The sequence below is a fragment of the Lissotriton vulgaris genome, chromosome 9, assembly GCF_964263255.1.
Source record: "Lissotriton vulgaris chromosome 9, aLisVul1.2, whole genome shotgun sequence".
Taxonomy (NCBI): Eukaryota; Metazoa; Chordata; class Amphibia; order Caudata; family Salamandridae; genus Lissotriton; species Lissotriton vulgaris.
The window spans coordinates 249,016,658-249,043,945 of NC_141697.1; the positions used below are offsets into that span (position 1 = coordinate 249,016,658).

Consider the following 27,288-nt stretch of genomic DNA (forward strand, 5'->3'; position numbering starts at 1 on the left):
TGGGCCCCCCACCCCGTCCTTGTCGCTGTCTCTTCTCTTGCTCTCTGAGGCCCCCACCCCATCCTTGTCCCTGTCTCTTCTCTTCTCTTGTGGGGTGGGCCCCCCACCCCATCCTTGTCCCTGTCTCTTCTCGGATGGGGGCCTGTCCCTTTCTCTTCTCTTCTCTTGTGGGGTGGGCCCCACACCCCATCCTTGTCCCTGTCTCTTCTCGGATGGGGGCCTGTCCCTGTCTCTTCTCTTCTCTTGTGGGGTGGGCCCCCCACCCCATCCTTGTCCCTGTCTCTTCTCGGATGGGGGCCTGTCCCCGTCTCTTCTCTTCTCTTGTGGGGTGGGGCCCCCACCCCATCCTTGTCCCTGTCTCTTGTGTTCTCTTGTGGTTGGGCCCGGCCCCCACCCCATCCTTGTCCCGGTCTCTTCTCGGATGGGGGCCTGTCCCTTTCTCTTCTCTTCTCTTCTCTTCTCTTGTGGGGTGGGCCCCCCACCCCATCCTTGTCCCTGTCTCTTCTCGGATGGGGGCCTGTCCCTGTCTCTTCTCTTCTCTTGTGGGGTGGGCCCCCCACCCCATCCTTGTCCCTGTCTCTTCTCTTCTCCTGTGGGGTGGGCCCCCCACCCCATCCTTGTCCCTGTCTCTTCTCTTTTCTTGTGGGGTGGGCCCCCCACCCCATCCTTGTCCCTGTCTCTTCTCTTTTCTTGTGGGGTGCGCTTTGTTGAGAGGAGAGAGTGGGGGCCGGGCTCTGTGCTGCCTCAGAGGAGCAGTGGAGACTGCTGTCTCTGGGGCCCCCATCCTCTTTCCGGGACTGCCTCTGGCTCTGACTGAAGAGAAACAATGTATATTGATACTTTGTTTCTCTTCAGTCAGAGGGAGGGGGCGAAGGGCTCCGAGCAGGCTGCACCTGCTTCAGACGCAGAGGGAGAGAGGCTTGCTTCAGCGCAGACCTCTCTCACAGCTCTCAGAAGAGCTGAGGGGGCCGGGGACCCCTGGGGGCCCCTTCATTAACTGTAGAGAGTGAGGCCCCCCCCCGCACTGCGGGGTCTGCGGGGGCGTTTGTTACGCCCCTGACGAGGCCCACGTAGCTGCCTGGCAAATGTCCTGCAAGGGCACACCTCGGCCCAAGGCAGTTGTAGTGGCCGTGGCTCGAGTGGAATGAGCCCGCAGCCCAACAGGTGGCTCCTTCTTAGCCAAGGAGTAACACGCCTGAATGCACATGATAATCCATCGAGAGATGGTCCTCTTGTGCACCGCTTTCCCTTTCTTAGCGCCCGCGTACCCAACAAAGAGTTGATCATCCACCCGGAACTGGCCTGTGCGATCCAGATAGAACGAGAGCGCACGCTTTGGGTCCAGACGGTGGAGCCTCTCCTCCTCTCTCGAGGGGTGCGGAGACGGAAAGAAGGTGGGCAATGTGATGGACTGCCCAATGTGGAAGGCCGTGACCACCTTTGGCAAGAAGGAGGGCCTAGTCCTCAAAACAACCTTGTCCGGATGGACTGACAGGAAAGGAGGCTTACAAGAGAGGGCCTGGAGCTCACTCACTCTCCTGGCAGAGGTGATGGCTACCAGGAAGGCAGTCTTCAAAGAAAGAAGGCGAAGTGGACAGTTATGAAGTGGCTCAAAGGGAGCGCACATCAGAAAGGTTAGAACCAGGTTCAAGTCCCACTGAGGCATCACGAAAGGAACAGGAGGGAAGGTATGAGTGATGCCTTTCAGAAATCTGTTAACAATAGGGGACTTGAACAAAGAAGGCCGGTCAGGCAGCCTCAGAAAGGCTGAAAGAGCCGAAAGATAGCCCTTGATAGTGCCCAGAGCAGAGCCCTGCTGGGCAAGAGAAAGAAGGAAGAGAAGAACCTCAGAGAGAGGGGCATTGAGGGGATCCACAGCCTTTGCTGTGCACCATGCCACAAATCTGTTCCACCTGCAGGCGTATACCGTCTTTGTGGAGGGACGCCTGGCTGCCAGAATGATGTTGCAAACTTCAGGAGGCAAGTCAAATGGCCTCAACTGCCGACGCTCAATCTCCAAGCATGGAGGTGGAGACTGGACAGGTTCGGGTGGAGGACCGTCCCCTGCTGCTGCGACAGAAGGTCCTCCTGAAGAGGCAGACAAATCGGGGGATCGACTGACATGCTGAGTAGCTCGGGATACCAGTACCTTCGAGCCCAGTCCGGAGCCACAAGGATGACTTGTGCCCGGTCGCGCTTGATCTTCTTCAGCACTCTGGGCAGAAGAGGTATAGGCGGAAAGGCGTACAACAGACCGCAGCTCCACTCCCGACGAAAAGCGTCTCCGAGCGAGCGCCGCCTTGGAAATTCCAACGCGCAGAACTGATGACATTGCGCGTTCTCTTCAGTGGCGAATAGATCTAACCAAGGCTCTCCCCATCGCAGAAAGAGACCTTGCGCCACGTCCGAGTTCAGACGCCATTCGTGCTCCATCGAGCACCGACGGCTGAGTTCGTCCGCCCTGGCGTTCAAAGAACCGGCCAGGTGTTGAACCACCAGAGTCACGCCCTGATGTTCCAGCCATTGCCAGAGGCGCAGAGCCTCCTGGCAAAGGGTCCATGACCCCACTCCGCCCTGTTTGTTGCAGTACCACATGGCGGTAGTGTTGTCGGTGAACACCTGCACTGCACTCCCTCGGACAGACGGGAGGAATGCCTTCAGTGCCAGACGAATCGCCCGCAGCTCCAACAGGTTGATATGGAGCCGGGACTCCACCGGAGACCAGAGTCCTCTGATCTCCGCCTCTCCCAAGTGGCCTCCCCAGCCCTGGAGGGACGCGTCCGTCACAACTACGTGCTCCGGTTGGGGAAGGGACAGGGAACTGCCGTTGACCCAATCGCGGTCCGTGAGCCACCACTGCAGCTGTCTCGCAGTGCCCTCCGAGATCAGGACATGGTCGGACAGGTTGCCCCGGTGCTGGGCCCACTGAAACTTCAGGTCCCACTGCAGAGCCCGCATCCGCCACCGTGCGTGATGCACCAGAAGGATGCAGGAGGCCATCAGCCCCAGCGTCAACCTGACCGAAACCCGGGATAACGGCCGGAAGACCGGAATCAGAGCCTGTATATCCCGGACCCGCTGTTCGGGCGGGGAAACCCGAAACTGCGCCGAGTCGAGAACCGCTCCGATGAAAACGAGCTTCTGAGAGGGGCACAGGTGTGACTTCGGCACATTGATGGAAAATCCCAGCTGGTGCAGGAGATCCGCCGTAGTCTGGAGGTGGCTGACGACTGTCTGGGGCGAGCCCGCCTTCAACAACCAGTCGTCGAGGTAGGGGAAGACTGACACCCCTAACCTGCGCAGGTGAGCTGCGACCACCGCCATCACCTTCGTGAACACCCGTGGGGCGCTGGTATGGCCGAAGGGGAGCACGGTAAACTGAAAGTGCTCGAGGCCTACCGTGAACCGCAGGTAACGCCGGTGGGCCGGCAGGACGGGGATGTGTAAGTATGCGTCCTGCAAGTCCAACGCTACCATCCAGTCTCCTGGGTCTAGGGCAGCTAAGACCTGAGCCAATGTCAGCATTTTGAACTTCTCCTTCCGGAGGAAGCCGTTGACGTTCCTCAGATCCAAGATAGGGCGTAGGCCCCCTTTGCCCTTCTTGGGTACCAGGAAGTAGTGGGAGTAGCAACCACAACCTACTTCTGGCCCAGGAACGCGCTCGATGGCCCCCTTGGCCAAGCGGGCCGAAACTTCCTCCTGCAGGAGCCGCAAATGATCCCCCGATACGCGGTGGTGTTGCGGTGGCATGGCTTGAGGGGTCGTCTCGAAGGGGAGGGAGTAGCCCCTTCGGACGATCTGCAGCACCCACCTGTCCGAAGTGACTGTGCGCCAGTGAGAGAGGTGATGGCGGACCCTGCCTCCCACTGGCGTCACATGGGCCGAAAAGCACGGACTAGGAGGGTTTCGAGGCGGATGCTGCGGGGGCAGGTGTGGACTGGCTCCGCTTGTTCCCCCGACCGCCTCCACGGCGGTTTCCACGGCCGCCGCCGCGCTGGACGACAGTTTGTGGCGAGTGGCTGGCAGCACGCGTGGGGACGCCCCTTCCTTGGCCACGAAAGGAGCGAAAGGCACCCATTTGCTGGCGCGGGCCGAGAGGCCCAAGGACTTGGCCGTAGCCCTGGAGTCCTTAAAGCGCTCAAGCGCGTGGTCTGCCTTGTCGCCAAAGAGGCGACGGCCATCAAACGGCATGTCCATGAGTGTATTCTGGACGTCTGCCGAGAAGTTGGCCGATCTCAGCCAGGCGTGGCGTCGTATCGCCACCGTCGTAGCCATCGCTCTGCCCAGCGAGTCAGTAGTATCCAGTCCGCACCTGATGGAATACTTCGCTGCGTCCCGGCCCTCCACTAGGGCTTGGCCGAGTTTGGCCCGTACCTCCAATGGGCACTCTGGCAGCACTTCCGCCACTGTTTCCCACAGAGAGTGGGTGTAACGGCCCAAGAGGCATGCGGTGTTGGAGGACCGCAGTCCCAGGCTAAGGGACGAGAACACTTTCTTGCCGTAGGCCTCGTACCTCTTGGATTCCCGATCGGGTGGAGCCGTCGGGAATGCGGTCTGGGAGTTAGAGGCCTGGATAACCAGACTCTCAGGGGTGGGGTGGGTGGACAGGAAACTGGGGTCGCCCGGAGCCGGGCGGTGGCGTCTGGCCACGTTCCTATCTACAGGCGAACCTGTAGCGGGCCTGGACCAAGTGCCCAAAAGAACGTCCATCAAGGCCTCATTAAACGGCAGCAGAGGCTCCGCGGAGCATGACTGCGGCTTAAGGACCTCAGTGAGGAGGTTAGTCCTCACGGCCGCAACGGGGAGCTCAAGGCCTTGGCAGCCCTCATCAACGCCACACCATAAGTTGCACCCTCCTCCGAAGCCACGGTAGGAGGAGAGACGAATCCAGTTTCTGGAGAGGTCTCCAGGCCACTGGCCTCCCCAAGATCTCCTGTCCAGTCCATGGTAGACTGACATTCCCTTGTCAGAGGGAGTTCAGACCCCTCCCAATACTCCTCTTCCCCCATCTCCTGATATTCAGAGTCATAAGCGAATGAGGACGGTTCATAGAGATGAAAGTCTCCGACCGGCGTCGAGAGCGGCGCCGATAGGCGTCGTCCCGACGTCGGAACCGATTGAGAGGAGGCATCGGGGACGGCGCCGGCCGAGGCCGACGCCGGAGGGGACACCAAACGGACCGACGCCGGGGGGGGGGGGGGGTATCGTAAGGTCCACCGGTGACGATCCATCGCCCGAGGAGGGCCCAGCGGAGCCCTGCGAGCCCGAAGGCGCCGATGACGCCGGGACCGCTGCACCCTGTGGCGCCGGGCCCGAGGGCGCCGGCGGTGTCGGGATCATGGAGCCCTGCGGCGCCGAGCCCGAAGGCGCCGGCGGCGTCGAGGCCGAAGCACCCGACGGCGTCGGGGTCGTAGCCCCCGACCCACTAGGGCCCCCAGACGGGTTCGCTGGGCCCGAAGGCGCCGTGGAACCCGTCGGAGAAGAAAGGGACCTCATGGCCATGAGGAAACGCTCAATCTCCTCCGGCGTCGCGTTCAGCCCAGGGACCGGGGGGTATGGAGGCGAACGCGGCGCCCGCGACTCCCGAGGAGCCGTGTGGGCGGTGTCACCCGAACCCCCGGCCGCGTCACGCGAGCGTCGGGGGGAGTCAGAAGAGCGATGATGTCTCTTCGACTTCTTGTGTTTCTTACCTGACGACTTGGACCCAGAGGAGTGGCGCCGACTCCCGGAGCTGTGACGGCTCCGTCCCCGCGACCTGTCCCTCGACCTACCGTGGGACCGGGACCGGGACCTCACACGGCGCGGGGCCGACTGGCAGATCTCGAGTCGCCTGCGGGACCGCTCCCGCCTGGCCTTCCTCGACAGGGCCCGACAGTCGGAGCAGGCCTTGTCGTCATGGTCGACGCCCAAACACATCAGGCACAGGCGGTGGGGATCCGTGACCGACATGGTACGGTCGCACTCGTCGCAATGCTTGAAGCTGGGCATCCCTAACGGCACCGTCGGAGTCGTAAAGACTTCGAAAAGGGATCAAAAAGATCACAAGGTTAGTCAAAAAGTGACTAGGGAACTGCTCTTTCCAGATCTGCGCTGGCTGGCGCGGAAAAAAGAAGAACTGACGTCAGCACGCGGAGGCGGCGTTGAAGTACTCCGACGACGTCATCACGGCGCCCACGACGCCGACGACGGACGCGGAGCCGCAGACGACGCCTACCGACGCGCAAGGGTACTGCTACGCAAAACTTTCCGGATCCAGACTGACGCCTGGGGATATTCTAAGGTAAGGAATCTATCACTAACGGACAAGTTACTTACCTTCGGTAACGATATATCTGTAAGAAACAGTAGTTAGTATTAGATTCCTTACCTTAGAATATCCCCAGGCGTCAGTCTGGATCCGGAAACTTTTGCGTAGCAGTACCCCTGCGCGTCGGTAGGCGTCGTCTGCAGGCGTCCCCTGCGGCTCCGCGTCCGTCGTCGGCGTTGTGCGCCGTGATGACGTCACTGGAGTATATAGACGCCGCCTCCGCGCGCTGACGTCAGTTCTTTGTGCACAGCTTTTCCGCGCCAGAACACGCAGAGCCATATGAGAACCAACACTGGTGCCATTTGAAACTAGGGCCCTGAAAGGGATGTCCTTAACCCTAGGTATCAGTTCGCAGAACGGTGAGGACGGGCGGGGCGGTAAGGAATCTAATACCAACTACTGTTTCTTACAGATATATCGTTACCGAAGGTAAGTAACTTGTTCATCTGAAAGAAACTGGTTAGTATTAGATGCCTTACCTTAGAATAGATACCCCAGCAATACCAACCCCGGTGGTGGGTCTGCGAACCAATACAATCCTACACCAGAAAGTCCTGGAGGACCGAACGGCCAAAGAAGCCATCCCTCCGGACTTGACTGTCTAGGCAGTAGTGCCTCGCAAAGGTGTGCAGCGAGGCCCACGTAGCCGCCTGGCAAATGTCCTGCAAGGGGACGCCCCGGCCCAGGGCAGTAGTAGCCGCCGTGGCCCGAGTGGAATGGGCCCTCAGCCCAACAGGAGGCTCCTTCCGAGCCAAAGAGTAGCATGCTTTGATGCAGAGAACGACCCATCGAGAGATGGTCCGTTTATGGACCGACCGTCCCTTCTTCGCACCCACGTAGCCAACAAACAGTTGGTCATCCACCCGGAACTGGCGTGTGCGATCCATATAAAATGAAAGCGCACGTTTTGGGTCCAGAGGATGGAGCCGCTCTTCATCCTTTGAAGGATGCGGAGGCGGAAAGAAGGAAGGGAGGGTGATGGACTGCCCGATGTGAAAAGCAGAGACAACTTTGGGCAGGAAAGAAGGTCTAGTTCTCAGAACCACCTTGTCTGGATGAATGGACAGGAAGGGAGGTTTGACAGAAAGAGCCTGGAGCTCACTCACTCTCCTGGCAGAGGTGATGGCAACCAGGAAAGCCGTCTTTAAAGTCAGGAGACGGAGAGGACAGGAATGAAGTGGCTCAAAGGGAGCACACATCAAGAAGGTCAGAACTAGGTTCAAGTCCCACTGAGGCATCACAAACGAAACAGGCGGATACATGTGTGTGATGCCCTTCAAGAATCTCGTTACAACAGGGGACTTGAACAAAGAAGGCTGATCAGGAAGCCTTAGAAAGGCTGAAAGGGCCGAAAGGTAGCCCTTGATAGTGCCCAGAGCAGAGCCCTGCTGGGCAAGAGAGAGAAGAAAAAGAAGAACCTCGGAAAGAGGGGCAGAAAGAGGGTCCACAGCCTTTGCTGTGCACCATGCCACAAATCTGTTCCACCGACAAGCGTATACCGACTTTGTGGAGGGACGCCTGGCTGCCAGAATCACATCACAGACTTCAGGAGGCAAGTCAAATGGCCTCAACTGTCGCCGCTCAATCTCCAAGCATGGAGGTGGAGACTGGACAGGTTCGGGTGGAGGACCGTCCCCTGCTGCTGCGACAGAAGGTCCTCCTGAAGGGGCAGGCGGATCGGGGGACCGACTGACATGCTGAGTAGCTCGGGATACCAGTACCTTCGAGCCCAGTCCGGAGCCACAAGGATAACTTGGGCCCGGTCGCGCCTGATCTTCTTCAGCACTCTGGGCAGAAGTGGTATAGGCGGAAAGGCGTATAACAGACCGCAACTCCACTCGCGCCGAAAGGCGTCGCCGTGCGAGTGCCGTCTTGGAAACTCCAACGCGCAGAACTGATGACATTGCGCCTTCTCTTCTGTGGCGAATAGATCTAACCAAGGCTCTCCCCATTGCAGAAAGAGGCCTTGCGCCACGTCCGAGTTCAGACGCCATTCGTGATCCATCGAGCACCGACGGCTGAGTTTGTCCGCCCTGGCGTTCAGAGAACCTGCCAGGTGTTGAACCGTCAGAGTCACGCCCTGACGTTCCAGCCATTGCCAGAGACGCAGAGCCTCCTGGCAAAGGGTCCACGACCCCACCCCGCCCTGCTTGTTGCAGTACCACATGGCGGTGGTGTTGTCCGTGAACACTTGCACTACACTCCCGTTGACAAAGGGGAGGAATGCCTTCAGTGCTAGACGAATCGCCCGTAGCTCCAACAGGTTTATATGGAGCCGGGACTCCGCCGGAGACCAGATGCCTCTGATCTCCGCCTCTCCCAAGTGGCCTCCCCAGCCCTGGAGGGACGCGTCCGTCACGACAACGTGCTCCGGTTGGGGAAGGGAGAGGGATCTGCCTCTGACCCAATCGCGGTCCGTAAGTCACCACTGCAGTTGTCACGCAGTGCCCTCCGAGATCAAGACGTGGTCGGACAAGTTGCCCTGATGCTGGGCCCACTGAAACTTCAGGTCCCACTGCAGAGCCCGCATCCGCCACCGGGCGTGATGCACCAGAAGGATGCAGGAAGCCATCAGCCCCAGCAGCCGCAGCGTCAACCTGACCGAAACCCGGGATAGCGGCTGAAAGATGGGAATCAAAGCCTGTATATCCCGGACCCGCCTTCCGGAGGATAAACCCGAAACTGCGCCGAGTCCAGAACCGCTCCGATGAAAAGGAGCTTTTGAGAGGGACACAGGTGTGATTTCGGCACATTGATGGAGAACCCCAGCTCGTGCAAGAGGTCTGCCGTCATCTGAAGGTGGTGGACGACTGTCTGGGGCGAGCCCACCTTCAACAACCAGTCATCTAGGTAGGGGAAGACTGAAACCCCTAACCTGCGCAGATGGGCTGCGACCACCGCCATCACCTTTGTGAACACCCGTGGGGCGCTTGTAAGGCCGAAGGGGAGCACGATAAACTGAAAGTGCTCCTGGCCTACCGTGATCCGCAGGTAACGCCGGTGGGCCGGCAGGACGGGGATGTGAAAATACGCATCCTGCAAGTCCAACACTACCATCCAGTCTTGCGGGTCTAGAGCAGCCAAGACCTGAGCTAATGTCAACATCTTGAACTTCTCCTTCCGGAGGAAGCCGTTTACGTTCCGTAGATCCAAGATAGGACGTAGGCCCCCTTTGTCCTTCTTGGGCACCAGAAAGTAGTGGGAATAGCAACCACTCCCTACTTCTGGCCCAGGAACGCGCTCGATGGCCCCCTTGGCCAATAGGGCCGTAACATCCTCCTGCAGAAGTGTCAAGTGGTCCCCCGACACACGGTGGTTCTGCGGTGGCATGGCTGGAGGATTGGTCTCGAAGGGGAGGGAGTAGCCCCTTCGGACGAGTTGCAGCACCCACCTGTCCGATGCGATTGCGCGCCAGCGGGCGTGGTGATGGCGAACCCTGCCACCCACTGGCGTCACATGGGCCTGAAAGCACGGACTAGGAGGATTTGGAGGCTGATGCTGCGGGGGGAGGTGTGGCCTGACCCCGCTGTTGACCCCGACCGCCTCCACGGCGGTTTCCACGGCCGCCACCGCGTTGATAAGATTGTTGCGGCGCGTGGCTGGCAGCACGTGTGGGGACGCCCCTTCCTTGGCCACGAAAGGAGCTAAACAAACCCGTTTGCTGGCGCTGGGTCGAGAGACCCAAGGACTTGGCCGTGACCTTGGAGTCCTTGAAGCGCTCCAGCGCGTGGTTCACCTTGTCACCAAACAGGCGACAGCCATCAAACGGCATGTCCATCAAGGCATTCTGGACATCTGCCGAAAAGTTGGCGGATCTCAGCCAGGCGTGGCGACGAATCGCCACCGTCGCGGACATCGCTCTGCCCAGCGAGTCGGTCGTATCAAGACCACACCGTATGGAATATTTTGCTGCGTCTCGGCCCTCAGCCACGGCCTTGCCGAGCTTCGCCCGCACCTCCATGGGGCATTCTGGCAGCAGTTCCGCGACTGTATCCCACACAGAGTGGGTATAGCGGCCCAAGAGGCAAGCGGTGTTGCAAGACCGCAGTCCCAAACTCAGGGACGAGAAGACCTTCTTGCCATACTGGTCGTACCTCTTAGATTCCCGGTCGGGCGGGGCCAACGGGAATGCGGTCTGGGAAGTCGAGGCCTGGATCACCAGACTCTCAGGGGTGGGATGGGTGGACAGGAACTTGGGGTCGTCCGGGCACCGACGGTGGCGTCTGGCCACGTTCCTATCAACAGGCGAACCTGAAGAGGGCCTGGACCACGTGCCCAAAAGAACGTCCGACAAGGCTTCGTTAAACGGCAGCAGTGGCTCCTGTGGGCATGACTGCGGTTTGAAGACCTCAGTGAGGATGTTAGGCCTCACGGCCGCGACGGGAAGCTCAAGGTGTAAGGCCTTGGCAGCCCTCATCAACACCACTGAATAAGCAGCCCCCTCCTCCGATGCCACGGTAGGAGGCGAGACAAAGCCAGGGTTAGGAGAGTCGTCCAGACCACTGGCATCACCCAAATCACCTGTCCAGTCCACGTCGTACTGACACTCACGTGACAGAGGGTCCTCAGACCCCTCCCAACCCTCTCCGTACTCTACATCATCTCCATATTCGGAGTCAACAATGTAGACCGGCTCCTCGGGGTTCACAGGCCCCATTGGCGTCGAGCGACGCCGGCCCGACTCCGCGTCCGGATTCGGGGAGGGCATGGGGACGACGCCGTCCGGAGCCGGCGCCGCGCGGGGACGGCGTCGGGGGTAACCCCGATGGAATCGGCGCCGGAGAGGCCGGTAGACCAGCCGGCGTCGACCCCGAAGGCCCCTGCGGCGCCGGGGTCGGAGCCGTCGGCGGCACCGGGGCCGGAGCACCCGATGGCGTCGAGGCAGGGACACCCGAACCGCTAGGGCCCCCGGACGGTAGCACTGGGCCCGAAGGCGCCGTAGGCCCCGTCGGAGGAGTGAGCGCCCTCATGGCCATGAGGAACGCCTCAATCTCCTCGGGCGTCGCGCCTAGCCCAGGGACCGGAGGGTATGGAGCAGGCCGCGCCGGCGACTATCGCGGAGCGTCGGGGGGAGTCGGAGGTACGATGACGACGCCCCGACTTCTTGTGCTTCCTACCTGAGGAACCAGACGAATGGTGACGACTTCCGGAGCGCTCGGCACGGCTCCGCGACCGCTCCCTCGAACGCTCCCTGGACCTCCGGCCGGACCGGGACCGCTCTCGACGCGGGGCCGACACCCGGAGCTCGAGCAGCTTGCGGGACCGGTCCCGCCTAGCCTTATTTGTCAAGGCCCGGCAATCGACGCAGGCGTCCAAGTCGTGGTCGGGGCCCAGGCACCGGAGGCAGAGTCGGTGATGGTCCGTGACCGACATCGTGCGGTCACAACCGTCACAATTCTTGAAACCGGGCATCCTACCGGCACCAAAAAGTATAAAGAAGTTTACAAAACTTGGTCAAAAGACCGGAGTACTGCTCTTCGGATCTGCGCTTACTGGCGCGGAAAAAAGAAGAACTGACGTCAGCGCGCGGAGGCGGCGTCTATATACTCCAGCGACGTCATCACGGCGCACGACGACGGACGCGGAGCCGCAGGGGACGCCTGCAGACGACGCCTACCGACGCACAGGGGTACTGCTACGCAAAAGTTTCCGGATCCAGACTGATGCCTGGGGATATTCTAAGGTAAGGAATCTAATACTAACCTGTTTCTTTCAGATGTGTCTCTTTCAGATGCAGGAACTCATACAATAATACATGCCAGTAACAAGTTTTTGTGAAAAAGACATCCTGAGGAAACACTTCTAGGTGCCACAATTTATACCCTTAATATGATTACTATCAGTAGCAATAACAACAGACAGAACCCCTGAAGTCATAAGTTGCTGCCCTAAGTAAATTTATGTGCACTAGGGGGTAGAATCTACAGAGTAAAAACTATTATGAACTTCTGACAATTCGAAAAAAGTGGAGGATAATCTAAGCCTAGTTGAATCGATGAACAGAAAATAAACTTCTTAGAAAGAGCCCAAGTGGTTCTTTATGTAGGGCAGTTCTCAAGCATGCAGGATTAATTACGGTGATCAAAATATTGGGGCTGAATTTTTTTTTCTAATTTACCACCTGCCATAAAAGTTTCTCCACTAGATGGAAATGCGAAGAAAGGATGGGTGATGTATCCATTATGGGAACACTTATGAGGTTAGCCTTTAGAGCCCAGACCAATGGTTGAACAATTTAGATTCTTTAACTTCTTAAATGACATAGGAACATTTTTAGGTCTCGCCTTGGCAGCGCTTGCGCGGTCTCTTCGAGACATGCTGTATTCGGGTATGGACTTGAAGCTCCGCTCATTTTCTGCCCATCTTTTCAATTAGCTCCTGTTACTGTCCTTTTGTAAATGTTGGCTTTTGATTCATGAATAGGTTTAGTAGTCCCTCCTTAATACCTCCTTTTCTCCATTTGTAATCTTTCAGGAGGACTGCCTCCCTTACGTGTGTTGTAACTCGGTATGTTTTATTTACAGTCTGCGAGCACTATTTTGTTAAATAACTTTCTCCTATTGCACACACAACATGCTCTCCTGCAACCACTTGTTTGTTTTTTAAGCAGTGTGGATTGCACTTTATCTTAGTTTATGTTTTTTGCTTTAAGAATAACGGCTGCACAATTAATGCTGCTCACGCCATAATATATATTTTTGAAAGCACCGCGGTTTTAAGCCACACTTTATGCTCTTCGTTCAAACGTGAAGTATGCACATTTACTTTGTTATACAAGACTTGCCCAAATCATTCAACACACAGTCGGCAATGGTGCCTGCTTTAGGTTTCAGCAGGACGCCCATTTTTTACGAGCACAGGTGCTGCACTTTATGTTGCAACATGGCGCCTGCTTTTCGCCTCTCCGCTTGACTGTCTGCTCCTCATTCCAGTCCCGCCCCTGGGTGCCGCACTCTAGGTTTCAGCACAACGCCGACTTCTATATTAACACGAACGCCAGGCTTAATATTTTAGCACAGCGCCCGCTTTTATTATCTTTTTTATTTAGCATGGGGCCCGCTTCCCGGACCGCCATGCGTATAACTTTTTTCTGCATGGGCGCCGCGCTTTATATTTCAGCATGGCACCCGCTTTCATATTTACAACACTGGTGCCGCGCTTTATGTTGCAGCATAACACCCGCTTCTATATTTTCAAACCCAATAGCTATAAATCTCGCAAATGGGAGACCTATTGCATTGCAAACACTAGTTTTTTCAATGAATTTGCTCAATGTGTGCAAATGTTTTCTAGTGCCTTTGCAAAAGTAAAAGAAATTCGGGGACAAATCTTAGACATCAAATGGCTCAACAATACAGTTGCACATTTCTATACAAGACTAGCAATAACACGATTTTAAATGTCTACTTTATTTCTAGTTGCTGTAAAGAATAAAGTGGTGAATTGGTAATTAAAATCAAACATTGTAATGAGAAAAATGTTTGAGGCATACACTCACCGGAACACTTTCTGAAGAGGAAGAGTCATTCACACACCCTTTCACCAACTTGCCAAACTCCAACAGCCAATCACCATGCTTCTGTTGGGAAAACATAAAAAGCAGTATGGTAATAGTGTAAAATGTCATAATACGGTGCTACAAACTGGGATTTTTCTTCCCTGCACATTCATGAAAACCATGGTAGTCTACTAGATGTCAGTTCCAATGGATATCCCATATCTTTTCGTCTTCCACTTGACCTGTAGCTCTTGACTCAGTGCCCAATAGGGTTGCTGCAAATCTCTCTCCTTCAAAGCTAAGGTGTCAATGAGTGAAGCTGGCAAAGCTGCTCTTGAAGGACTGCAATACAAAAGGCGTTTGGGCAGGAGGCAGTACCAGCTGCTGCTGGCATATCGCTAAGTTGATCAAAGTAGTGCTCATCATGGGGCCAATGAAATGCAAGCTTGGGTTTATACAATTAGCTTCTAAACATTATTTGAGCTTAAGGATAGCTGAGTCTGCCATATTATTCAGCCTATGAAAGTCTGAAGCAGGTTAACTTGGCTACTAACCGAACACTTGCAGGTGGATGAGCTCAAAGTTTGCAGAACTGTATACTAGGTTAGACTACACAGAATGAGTCTATGTCACGGACTCCCACAGGTTACAGTTGCAAAGAAAGTCACCCTTCTGGTGCATGGGCCACAAAAAAATATTTATTTGGCAATTATGATACAAGTTGTTATGGTTAATTGATGAATTCTGACAGACGACTGTTACCCAGTCTTGGAAAAGCCAACCAAGAACTACTGAATGCCTTCTTGACACAAAAGGAGACTGACCTTTTTGAATGTACCATATATTTAAAAAGTCTGAATTTAAATGTGAATGTGTCCCTTACAGAAACCCTTCAAACACTTAATAAAAGCACGACTCATCATGCTAACCACACTGAAGCACATCATGACACGAAGACACTAACAGATTAAAAAGAAAGCAAAGAAAATGCTGGTACCGGCACTATAAGTCCACCCCAAAGCTACAGCGCACAGGGATTTGAATCTCTATGGCAATTCTTGTAATTGCCAGATACATATTTCTATCTGACAAACACTAAAAAAGACATTGACAAGCAAGCCATCTTTGGAGAACCCAGAGGCGAAGTAAGATGGTTTTCTGTCTTGTTCTGAGTCACAAAAGATCCACATTAGGAATCCTCATACTTTTAGACACATCAGAGTAGAACCCACTCTTTTTCCCCCAGTACTATGGTGTCATTGTCTTCAAATCCATTCTACAATTCTGGTAACTGAATGCTGGAAGGGAAGAAAAACTTGCATACCTATAGTAACGATATTTCTGGTGGATACTCCATCTACCTGCAGCTTCCTAACCTGTAGAACTTCTACCCCTAGACGTCACACTGGATCCAGAAAACATCAAAGCAACAAAGTCGCGGGTAGAGGGAACTGCACTCAGTCAGCAATGGAAGTGACCTCAATCGATGACACCAATGTCATAAAGCGCCCACCCACGTGCATCGATGTCAGTTTTCCTCCATTTTCTCCAAGCCTTTGAGGCAAAAAAGAAGAGGGACATCAATAATGCATTATTAAATATTTAAACATGGGATTGTATTAACTGTTCCTATAATCCAACCATCAAATGGGGAAGCGGGCAGGTGGGTGAGTAATAAGCAGGTAGACAGAGTATCCACCAGTAAGATTGTTGCCACAGGTGTGTATCTTTTTCTTCTGATTGATACTTTTAGCTACAGAGTCCTCACCTGTAGAATGGATTACTGAGCAGTACCCTGCCCCGTATGAGAGTTGATGGATAGTCAGATAAGAAAATTCTGCAAGAAGGGCCTCTCAAGGGGTCTATCTCTGCGCACCTCTGCGTGCAGATAGCAGTGATTAGCTAGGAAGCCCATGTTGCTGCCTTACAGATGTTTGCAAATGGGATCCCTTGAGAGAGTGCAGAAGTTATTGACTTTGCCCCGGTGGAATGGGCCCAGATTCCTTCAGGAGGCTCTTTTCGACTAAAACGTAGCAGGGCATGATACACACAGAGTCCTCCTCTGTACTGCGTTTTGTTGCTGCAGTAGTTGACAAAGAGTTGGTCATTCCACCAGAATTCCTTGATAATTAATCGCCCGCTGAGGATCCAACGGATGGAACCATTCCTCCTCTTCCATAGGATAAGGTGGAGGGTAGAAGGTTGGATGAATGATGGATTGGGCAAGATGGAAAGTAGTGACCACCTTAGGAAGAAAAGCAGCCTCTATTCACCACCTTTTCTGGAAAGAAGGTAGTGAAAGGAGGGCGACAGCTAAGGCCTTGCAACTTATTGACCCTACTAGTTGAAGTGATAGCAACCAAAGCATTGAGGGTTAATATTCGAAGAGTGCAATTGTAAAGGGGCTCAAATGGAGTCCCAATTAAAATGGCAAGAATAAGATTCAAGGCCCATTGAGGAACCTCAAAGGAAGTTGGAGAAAAGAGGCAGGTCTTGTCTAAGATAAATCATGACAACAGTAGATTTAAATAGGAATGGCTGATCCAGCAGACTAGGCAGCAAGAAAATACTTCACAGTGCCAATGTCATATCCCCTCTGAGCAAGGGAAATCACAAATTGCAGCTCATGAGATAATTTGGCAGCAAGTGATCCACACCATTGTCTGCACCCCATGCAACAAAGTTGTCCAAAGTGCCGGAATAAACAGACTAATTGGAAGAATGACACAAGCAAAATGACGTTGACCACTTACTGTGGCAGCTGGGAGTTCAGTTGTCTCAATCTCCAAGCATTGGAGGTGGCAGCAATTGAGGGAAGGACCATCCCCCTGAGTGGGAGAGAAGGTCTGGCCTGAGTGGAAGGCGAAGCAAAAAACATGTGGAGAAGCACAGAAGATGCATATAAAACACCCTCCTCAGCCAAACTGGGTCAATCATAACAACTTTGGGAAAGTCTTGGCAAATTTTCCTTAGAACTTAAGGAATCAAGGATATGGGGAAAATGAGTAATGCAGCTGAAAGTTCAACCTCAGCTAAAACACGCCCCCAAAGGTCCTCTCAGCAGACACTGCATGGTGTATAAATGCTGGCACTAAGCAGTTTCTGAGCAGGTCAGTAGGCCCACCTGAGGAGTGCCCCACTGGGCAAGGATGTCCTGGAATACCTCTGGTAGAGACACCACTCGGCAAACGTCGGCTCTGACATTGAGATCAGTTAGGTGACCCAGACCATTTGGCGATGTGTCCAGGACCACAATCTCAACGTCTCCACGCAAGGAGAGGTGAACGTACTCCGGCTTGTTATATACTACATTGCCATCGTATTGTTTGTCAAGATCTGGAACAACCTGCGCCTGCTGGAGGGGAGGAAGACCTTGAGCGCCAGTCGGTTCGCCCGAAGTTCCAGCAGGTTGATGTGAAATACCTGCTCTTCCGGAGATCAAAGACCCCTAAACTCCAGGTCCTCCAAATGGGCTCCCCACTCTATGGTTAATAAATCCCTTACTCCTGTGGTTATGACTGAAAGGGGAGGGAATAACATCTTGTGAGTTAGGTCTGCCTCTTTTCCCTACCAGGAAACTTCCACTGCAGCGCTGGGAGAGATCATGGTGGAGTCCAACAGATCTCCCTCATACTGGAGCCACTTCCTGCAGAAGCACCAGTACCACGGAGGGCATTCATGTGTCAACGTACATGTGTGACTTGGAGGATAGATGACACCCGCAGTCCTTGAAAATGCAGGACTCTAGGGACTGGGTCTCTCCTACCTTGTTGGAAGGAAGGAATGATCTCCTGGATGTCTCATTCTCTGGGATGGAAAATAAATACGCAATGGTGTCCAGTACCAGCTCTATGAACTGTAGTAGTCAGGAGGGCCACAGGTGAAATCTAGGCACGCTTATCAAAAAGCCCAGGTTGACCAGCAGAGATGCAGTCATTTACAAGTGGCATATCATCCTTTTTGGCGAGCTTACTTTGAAGAGTCAGTCGTTCATATATGGGAAAATAAGGATGCTCATATGTCTGAGACGGGCAGCTACCACTGCCATCACCTTTCCGAAGACTCAAGGTGCTGATGTCAGGGCAAAGGGTAGTACTGGAAACTGGCTGTGCGTAGAACTCACCACAATTGACAAGCTTTTCTGATGAGATCGCAGGATAGGGATGTGAAAGTATGGATCCTGCAGGTCCAGGGACGCCTTCCAGTCTCAAAGCTCCAATGCCAGTAGAACTGAAACTAGAGCCATCATCTCGAACTTTTTATTTTTTGAGGAAGATGACCGCCGTCCTACTTGAACACTGAGGAAGTAACATGCACAACAACCCTGGCTCTTTCCCGTCTCTGGTACAAACTCCTTCGCTCCTTTGAGGAAAGCTGCCACCTCCTGATGAAGAATGGTCGGGAGGCATAGAGGAAGGAGGAGGTTGGAGTGGTGCATACCATGAAGAAAGGGAAGGGTGTAGCCCCTTTCTATAATTTGAAGGAGCTACTAGACTGAAGAAATGGCCTTCCAGACTGGAAGAAAGTGGAACACCTGCACTCACACAAGCTCCATGTGAAACTGGGGAAGCAAATCAGGCCTGCTTCCCTGTAGGCTCGGGGGAGGAGGAAGAAGGTTGCAAGGTGGATCCACAGCCCTTTCCTCTACTGCAGCCTCTGTATTGACAGATGAAGGGGTTAGGCTATTGCTGAAGCACTAGTTGAATCTTCCGGGGTACGCTGGAAGAGACCTCTTCCGAAGCCATGGAAGTGAAGAAAAGACCGGTAGTTTTTGGTTGGCAGCAGGAACTGAAGGCTTAGGGATCTGGCTGTGGCTTTACAAGCCTTGAACCGCTCCAGCATTGAGTCGCCATTGTTTCCAAACAGGTGTACCCCGTCGAAAAGGAAGTCCATAAAATTGGCTTAGACATTTAATAAGATGTTGGACATTTTGAGCCAAGCATGACAACGTACTGAAATGGAGGTGCCCATGGCTTGGTAGACCGAGTCTGCAGTGTCTTGCTCAGAATTAATTATGTACAGACAAGCATTCTGGCCATCTGTGATAAGTTTTTGGAAAAGTTTCTTCATGTCAGCAGGGTCAATCACTTGGGCAGGCTTGTAGCAGACAGGAGGCAGTTGGTACTGAGGGATTTAAGGCCATACTGAGTACAGGAAAGTTCTTGCCCGAGCTGCCAGGCGTTTTGATTCTGTTGGTAGGAGCTGCAGGAAAACCACCACCATGTTGAGCTTGAATTACTAGGCTCTCAGTTAAAGGTTGTGTGGAGAGGAAAGCTGGATCGCCAGGGGTGGAGCGATCAAGGCAGACCATGAGTTTAATGACTGCCAGCGTAGAGGAGGGCCTCTCTCATCCTGCTAAGACAGGATCTAGCAGAGCCACATTAAAGGGGAGAAGAGGCTCCAAGGAGATCAATGAGGGTCAGAGGATCTCTGTAAGGACATTAGTTTTCATCTTAGCTAATGGAAGCTGCAAGTCTTGTTCAGATTTTAACATAACCTTTTGCTGTGACACTACACAGGCATTGGTGGTCCAGGGGGGCATTTGATACCTAGCTCTGGGGAAATATCCAAGAAAAATCAAGAGGATCTACAGACAGGAAAGTTACTCCACAGCGCTAGAATCCTGCCTAAAGATTTTGTGGAGGTGCGATCCGGAAGCCTCTTTCAGCAACCTTTGGGCCTCTCTGCGGTAATGGTGCTTGGGCTCGAAGTCGACCTGAGTCACTGTATCTGGAGGATGTGGTGGCAATCTCAGCGCCTTCCATGACGTAGGTTGCAGTGTCAAGAAGCGGAGCGCAGGATCATAGCAGTGTGTTGAAAGCACTAGCTCCGATGGGGCATCTGCTAGAAGGGCAGGAACACCGGCTCTGGAGGCTCTGGAAGTAGAGGTGGTGGCTCTGAGGGTTCCGTAATGATGGAGGTCTGTCTGCAGCAGAGTCCATAAGAAGAGCAGGGCTGCACGGAGGATCCACTGGCATCAGGTTGACACACTTGTTCTGAGGAGAAAGTTCTGTGGGAGATGGAGCACATCAGTGAAGACTTTCCTCCGGAACTTTCTTGTCCTTCCGTTGTTTTCTCTATAGCCTGCCTGAATGGATGATGAAGAGCAAGAATGGTGCCGGCACCGCTTTCAGTGTGGTTGCCCTTTGCTCTGGACATTAAAATGTGGCCTCCCTCTCCTTGATGTCCCTTGGATGCATGCTGAGGCACTAGGGAGCAGGGCTTCGAGTCATTGTCACACCCTAAACACCACAAACAGACAGCATTGGGGTCTGTAATGGACATCTGCCCATGTCAGTTCCTTAAGGGTTTCAGCCCAGACTTTTTGGTAGGGGATGTTTTTGGTACGGCATAATAATTTGGAGATCTGTGAGGAAAATTCTTTAGGTTGTGAAGCTCCCGATCTGCGTTGAAGCTGCAGAAAAACAGGGAACGGACGTTGTTGCTTCGGGGTGGGCCTTAGTGGCATCAGCTATTGTCACTTCCTGCTCTGAAGTCCAGCGCCCTCAACAGGTGACGTCATTGCTTTAGAATTTTTGGGATCCAGTCTGAAGCCTGGGGGATGTTCTACAGGTGAGGAATCTGCAGTTAGATGTATCCATCAAAAAGATGTTGTTTTAACTCTCAAGACCAAAGATTCTGAGCAGGTGCCTCAAACTAGTTGTTCATTCCTTTCCAAATACGAATGTAAACATCTATCTGAAAGCATTTGTAAAAGATTCCAAATACAAAGTCCTGAGAAGCAATCTGAGACACCTGAGCATTCTTGTTATACCATAGGGAGAACAATAATGGTTCATATTAACTGTAGCAACAAGTAGCAATAATATGTACCTTCATATTAAGCTGAAGTTGAATAACTCCAGTTACAAACCTTGGACAGAGTTATGGGGGTGAACTTTCTGTTAATGGAAGTACATACCTAACCGGTCACTGGGGAATCAAAATTATAAAATGTATAATCTTGAAGAATACAATAAAGTCAACCTATAGAGACGCAGACTAGTCTTACCAAGTTGGAAGGAACAGACACATGTGGAAAGAGTTTCTGCAACGTTTCTTTAGTTTCCGTCTCAATAACCTGCATCTGTTGCTCTCTCACCTAAATGTCAAAAACATTTAAAGGATAGAAAAGTAAAATTCATATACAGATTTTTTTTTTGGTACAGCGATGCAACATTTTTCGTACTACTCATCACTCATTACATTAATGTGTAGCAATATTAAGCCAAAAATCACTGGGAAAGTAGTAACAAGGAAGAAAAATGCTTAACTGAATAAGTGCTTCTCAAATCATGGATTTGAAGGCCATAAAAAAGCCACAATCTACTTTAATATGAAAACAACACCTAGCACTACTAAGAGAACTAGACATGGGCATATTGCTATGAACATATTCTTTTGATGTGATAATGAACCCCCCACCCTAACCATGAGATCATATTGCTCGTAGGCATTATTTAGCCAAAAATTGGATAAGGTAAATAACTTCAATATATCACTCCAAAATCTCACTAATTTATTGTTGGCACCAAGAGAAAATTCACTGCCAATCCTTCCAATAATAAGTAACATCAGATTAGATTGATTTGTACAGTGTTTTGAAGAGGTAATTCATTAAATGTAAAAATGATTTGCACTAGTTCCTTCCACATATTCGTAAAGAGATACAAAAATTTAATCTGCTTTAAAGAATTGTCTGCATTTTGTATATTTCAAGTAGCACCAGTGGCGGACGACAGAACACAAGCAGCAGAGCACAACACAGATATGAACATAAAAAAAATTGGTAGAAGTAGATCTATCATTGGTATAAACATAATAGTTCCATCTGGAAAGGAGGCAGGACAATTAATAGCATAAAATAAAATACTACCAGAAACTGCTGTGACAAACACACCTAAATGAACAACAAGCACCTGGGAGTAAGAGAGGAGATTGGTGCGTCACCAGCATATGAAAAATTATTGTGACCTTCCACAAGAAAATGTGAGATGAGCTCAACACTGAAAGGAAATCCAAATCAGAATTGTGAGAAAACAGTAACTTACTTGAATCTAAAGCTCTCCACCATTGGTATATTTAATAGATTAACATTCTTGAATAGAATTCCGGTTGTTGAGCAGGGAGCCTTGTAGTCAATTAGTGTAGCAAAAAAATAGCATTAACATGCCTGATAATGTTTTTTAATTAGCGACATAGTCACTTCTTTGAAAAGCATCTAAACTGCAGCCAATGAGGTGAATGTATTCTGAACTCCACCTTTCTAGTCACCACCTCTGCTCAGATTTCCAACCACAAGTGTGAAGGATTAGTATGAAGGTGCAGCTCAGAATCGGGAAGGAGTGAGGGCTACTTGTGAAACTAAAGAAGATACCAACACTAAAGAACTGCAGTTAGGGTTGTGCGTCACTATATTATGGTTGAAATATTGATCTGCAAAAACATTGACTAACACTATATTGTCAAGGTTGGTGAATTGTCAAGGACAAGGGCGTAGTCGATGAGGAAATAACTGATAAAGTGGGCACTTTCACAACGGAGTCAATGATAAGCAGACACAAAGTCTGCCAGTGAGGCGGTCGACTGAGAAATCGATGATTAAGGTATTATTGGTGTCAACAAATTCAAGAAGACTAGTGTGACAGAGTCTTTGACAGTTGACGTCAATAAAGGGGGTCAGTGGACATTTCTCATATGACTGAATCATTGATAGTGCTGATGTCATCAAGCCATTTTGGTTGTAATTTAGCCTCATTTGGAATACAAGGTACCCAAAAAAGTGATGGGGAAAGGCCCAATTTAATGTTACCCTGTGGTAAGGACTCTTGGTCGCATTCTAACATATAATTTCTTTGCTCCACCATGCCTCCTGGGACAGGAACCAGCCATATGCACATCTGTCTTGATCATGCTCCAACTGGAACAGTCCAGATCAAACTACCAAGCCAGGTCCCCTATAAAAGAGTACACAATCAGCCCCAGACTGGTTTCAACCTATTTGGACCTAAGTGTGATGTTTATGAGCAGACAAGAGACCTGTGCTCACTGTGCCACTGGAACCAAACCTGACTGAAGAGACCCAAATAGGCCGAAACCACTCTTGGCGAGCTTATGTTCTGGTTTAGAAAGTCCCTGGCTTAGAAGTTTAGGCTGTACTTAACCCACTCGACAAGGACTAAGGCTGGTTTTCACTGGGTCTAATCAGAGATGGCACGTGAGCATAAAAAAAAGATGTAGTGGGATGTGGCTAAAGTACTTACCAGTGGCTGAGAATAATTCAAGCATTCCATCAATACTAGCTCAGATTAAGTTAACCATTCTATCAATAACTTTTTTGTATTCTTCATTGCGGCATCTTAAGTACGATAGGTATGCCCTGACAAGGGTCCTGTGTTCACAGTGCATCTGGAAAAAAGTTGCATCAGACTGAAGCGGCCTACATAGGTTTAAAACAGTCTTGTGTTACTGTTCAGATAGGACCTGGCTGGACTATTCTGGCTGGACTGTTTCTATTGAAGCAGCACTGAAGCGGATTTGCATATGGCTAGTTCTAACCCGAGGTGGCTTGGTGTGTCAAAAAACAATGGACTAGGATGTGGCCCCCTAGAAATGCCCAGTGGCTGAGATTAACTGGAGTATTCCACCCATCTTTTTTTTACATATTTTTACATATTCTTCTTTGCTTTGGAATCCACTGGATGCCTGTGATGTTTACCCTGCATTTTAGAGACATTGGGGAGGCTCCATAGAAGCGGAGGGCAGAGCTTCAGAGAGGATGCTACTTCAAGATGCCTCTTGCTTTTAATAACATCCAATAAGGCATGCTTATTCGACTTTTAAGAGGCTGAAGGGGGATGACGCCCCACTAAGACATCTACTGAATGGCGGCTTCCCTTGCATCTCCCTCTTTTTCAGAGTCTTTGCAGGGAATAGGCGCCAGTCTTGAAAATCCTTCACCTAGTAGTCGGGATGGAGCTAGTAAAGAACAAAGTACTTACCTTCAGTAACAATCTTTCTTGTGAACACTACCTAATCGCTGAATTCTCATCATGTGACTATTAGCTAAGCGTCAGACTGGATCCTAAAACTCAGAGCAGTTGTTGATGTCATTCCGCTTCAGATGTGATGATTGGAGCCGCATAAAAACGCCATCAGTACACATGGACGTTAGTTGCATATCTTCAGACGTAGAGCCTACTGACAGATTGGCATGATCAGTGTGCAACATTTTAAATGTTGACATTTACAGATCAAAAAAGAGTCCAGTTCATAGAACATGGAAGTGGGAAGATAGGTGTGGAATCTGCTGTTAGATAATCTACCAGAAAGATTGTTAGAGAAAGTAAGTGACTTGTTCTTCTGATGGATACCTCTAACCACAGATGCCTCACTGTGTGTACAGATACCATGGAAGTACCTGCCCGAGGTTGTGGGTCTAAGAACTGGCTCAGACCAAAAGATCCAGCAGGACACAGCAGGCAAAATGCTCCTATCAATGGACCTGTGTGTCAAGGCAGTAGTGCTTCAAAAACATATGAACAGAAACCCACGTAGTCTCTTGGCAAATGTCTAGCCACATGATAAAGCAGTAAAACATCTTTCTGCAGAGAACAATCCATGGGGTGATGGCCAGTTTTTGCACTGCCTTGCCTTTACCCAGAGAAACCCACAAAGAACTGATCGTCCACCCAGTATTCTTTGGTGCAATCAATAGAAAAGCTTGGTGCCGTCTTAGGATCCAAATGGTGGTGCTTCTCCTTAGAGGAATGAGGTAGAGCACAGGAATGCTGGTGATATCGTGCAAGACATGATAAGGAGTGTTATGACAATGAGAAAGACCTTTTTCAATGTCAAAAGTCTCAAGGGACAACTGTGTAGTGACTCCAAAGGGGAGCTCATCAAAAAAAGTGAGAGCTAAGTTCAAATGATATTGTGGCATTATAAAGGGCTTTGTCAGAAATTAATGTAGAAAACCTTGCAATAATCTATCACAACAGGGCATCAAAATAAACAGGACTGGTCCGTGAACCGCAAAAAAGCTAAAAGGGCCTAAAAGTAGCCTTTAACAGTGCCCAAAGCGGGTCCTTGCAGGACCATAGACAAAATAAACAACTAAACTCCAGACAACTTTGCATGCAGTGAGCCACTTTCTCAGGTGTTGCACCAAGCCACAAATTTGTACCGGTGACTAGTATACATGGATTTGCTGGATTGACGCCTCGCTGTCAAGATCATTAACGGCCTCCTAAGGGAGAACGAATGAGCTCAATGGCCACCACTCAATTTCCAAGCATGGGGATTGAATTGTGCAGAACAAGGAGCAGCACTCCTCCCGGCTGCTTTGACAGAAGATCCTCCTCAACACGGCAGCTTGATTTGAGGACAGATGCTCAAGCCCAGGGGTTCTGGGGAACCACCCTCTCCTGGCCCAATCTGGTGTCACTAGAATGACTCAGGCCTGTAGTTCCTGATCTTCTTCAGAACTTCGGGCAGGAGAGATAGTGGTGGGAAGGCATACAGTAAGTCATCTAGTGCTCCACTCTATGTGGAAAGTGACTTTGCGAGACAGCTATCTTAGAAACTCCAACACGCAAAATCGCGGACATTGAGCGTTCTTGGCAGTGGCAAACCAGGGTTGAAATATTGATCTGCAAAAACATTGACTAACACTATATTGTCAAGGTTGGTGAATTGTCAAGGACAAGGGCGTAGTCGATGAGGAAATAACTGATAAAGTGGGCACTTTCACAACGGAGTCAATGATAAGCAGACACAAAGTCTGCCAGTGAGGCGGTCGACTGAGAAATCGATGATTAAGGTATTATTGGTGTCAACAAATTCAAGAAGACTAGTGTGACAGAGTCTTTGACAGTTGACGTCAATAAAGGGGGTCAGTGGACATTTCTCATATGACTGAATCATTGATAGTGCTGATGTCATCAAGCCATTTTGGTTGTAATTTAGCCTCATTTGGAATACAAGGTACCCAAAAAAGTGATGGGGAAAGGCCCAATTTAATGTTACCCTGTGGTAAGGACTCTTGGTCGCATTCTAACATATAATTTCTTTGCTCCACCATGCCTCCTGGGACAGGAACCAGCCATATGCACATCTGACAAAATAAACAACTAAACTCCAGACAACTTTGCATGCAGTGAGCCACTTTCTCAGGTGTTGCACCAAGCCACAAATTTGTACCGGTGACTAGTATACATGGATTTGCTGGATTGACGCCTCGCTGTCAAGATCATTAACGGCCTCCTAAGGGAGAACGAATGAGCTCAATGGCCACCACTCAATTTCCAAGCATGGGGATTGAATTGTGCAGAACAAGGAGCAGCACTCCTCCCGGCTGCTTTGACAGAAGATCCTCCTCAACACGGCAGCTTGATTTGAGGACAGATGCTCAAGCCCAGGGGTTCTGGGGAACCACCCTCTCCTGGCCCAATCTGGTGTCACTAGAATGACTCAGGCCTGTAGTTCCTGATCTTCTTCAGAACTTCGGGCAGGAGAGATAGTGGTGGGAAGGCATACAGTAAGTCATCTAGTGCTCCACTCTATGTGGAAAGTGACTTTGCGAGACAGCTATCTTAGAAACTCCAACACGCAAAATCGCGGACATTGAGCGTTCTTGGCGGTGGCAAACCAGGGTTCTACCAATTGCTGGAAGACTCCCTGAGCCAACTCCGGATGCAACCACCATTCGTGATCTGCTAAATGGCGAAGACTGATTTTGTACATCCTGGCATTTAGAGATCCTACCACGTGGTTTACTAAGAGAAATTCCTTGACAGCCAATTCCAGAGGCACAGAGCCTCGTGACAAAGGGGACGAGACCCTGCCCTACTTCTTTAAGTACCACATGGCGGTGGTGTCATCCGTGAGTACCTCCATCAGCCTTCCTCCGATGGTTGGCAGGAAGGCCTTCAACGCCAAGCAAATTGCCATCAACTCCAACAAACTGATTTGGAGTTGAGTCATTGCCAGAGGCCTCTGTTTGTCACTGCTCCCAGATGGCCTCCCCAACCCAGTAGTGATGCATTTGTGACTAACATCTGCTCTAGATGAGGCAAGGAGAGAGGTCTCCCACTTGCCCAATCGCTGTCTAGTAGCCACCACTTCATATCTTCTGCAGTCCCCTCTGAAATCTGGTCACAATCCAACTGATTTCCCTTCCGCTGGGTCTACTGGGATTTGAGATCGCACGGCAGAGCCTGCATGTGCCAACTAGTACGTTTGGCCAGTGGAATGCAGGAGGCCAACAATTCCAGGTACTTGAGAGTAATCTGAACTCAAATACAGGGCTGAGGCAGCAGCATCGGGATCAAGGCCTGAATGACCTGGACTTCTCACTCAGAGGAAAGGCATAAACATGTACCATAGCCTGAATTACTCAGATGGGAGCAACTGCAAAGGAGTTATTGGTTAATTAAGCAAGTTGACAGTGTACACAAAAAATGTTAGGAGTATCATCATCGCC

General features: G+C 51.3%; 1 protein-coding gene across 16 annotated transcripts in view; it reads right to left on the bottom strand.

Annotated features, from left to right (window-relative positions):
- Nucleotides 1-27,288, bottom strand: part of KTN1 (kinectin 1) — a 467,921-nt gene that overhangs the window by 95,962 nt on the left and 344,671 nt on the right. For all 16 annotated transcript variants that reach the window (XM_086937462.1, XM_086937458.1, XM_086937457.1 and 13 more), the window contains 2 exons: nt 20,818-20,907; nt 13,806-13,886 (listed from right to left, as the gene is read on the bottom strand). In XM_086937462.1, coding sequence (XP_086793588.1) covers nt 13,806-13,886; nt 20,818-20,907 — 171 coding nt within the window. The remainder of the gene's footprint in view (nt 1-13,805; nt 13,887-20,817; nt 20,908-27,288) is intronic.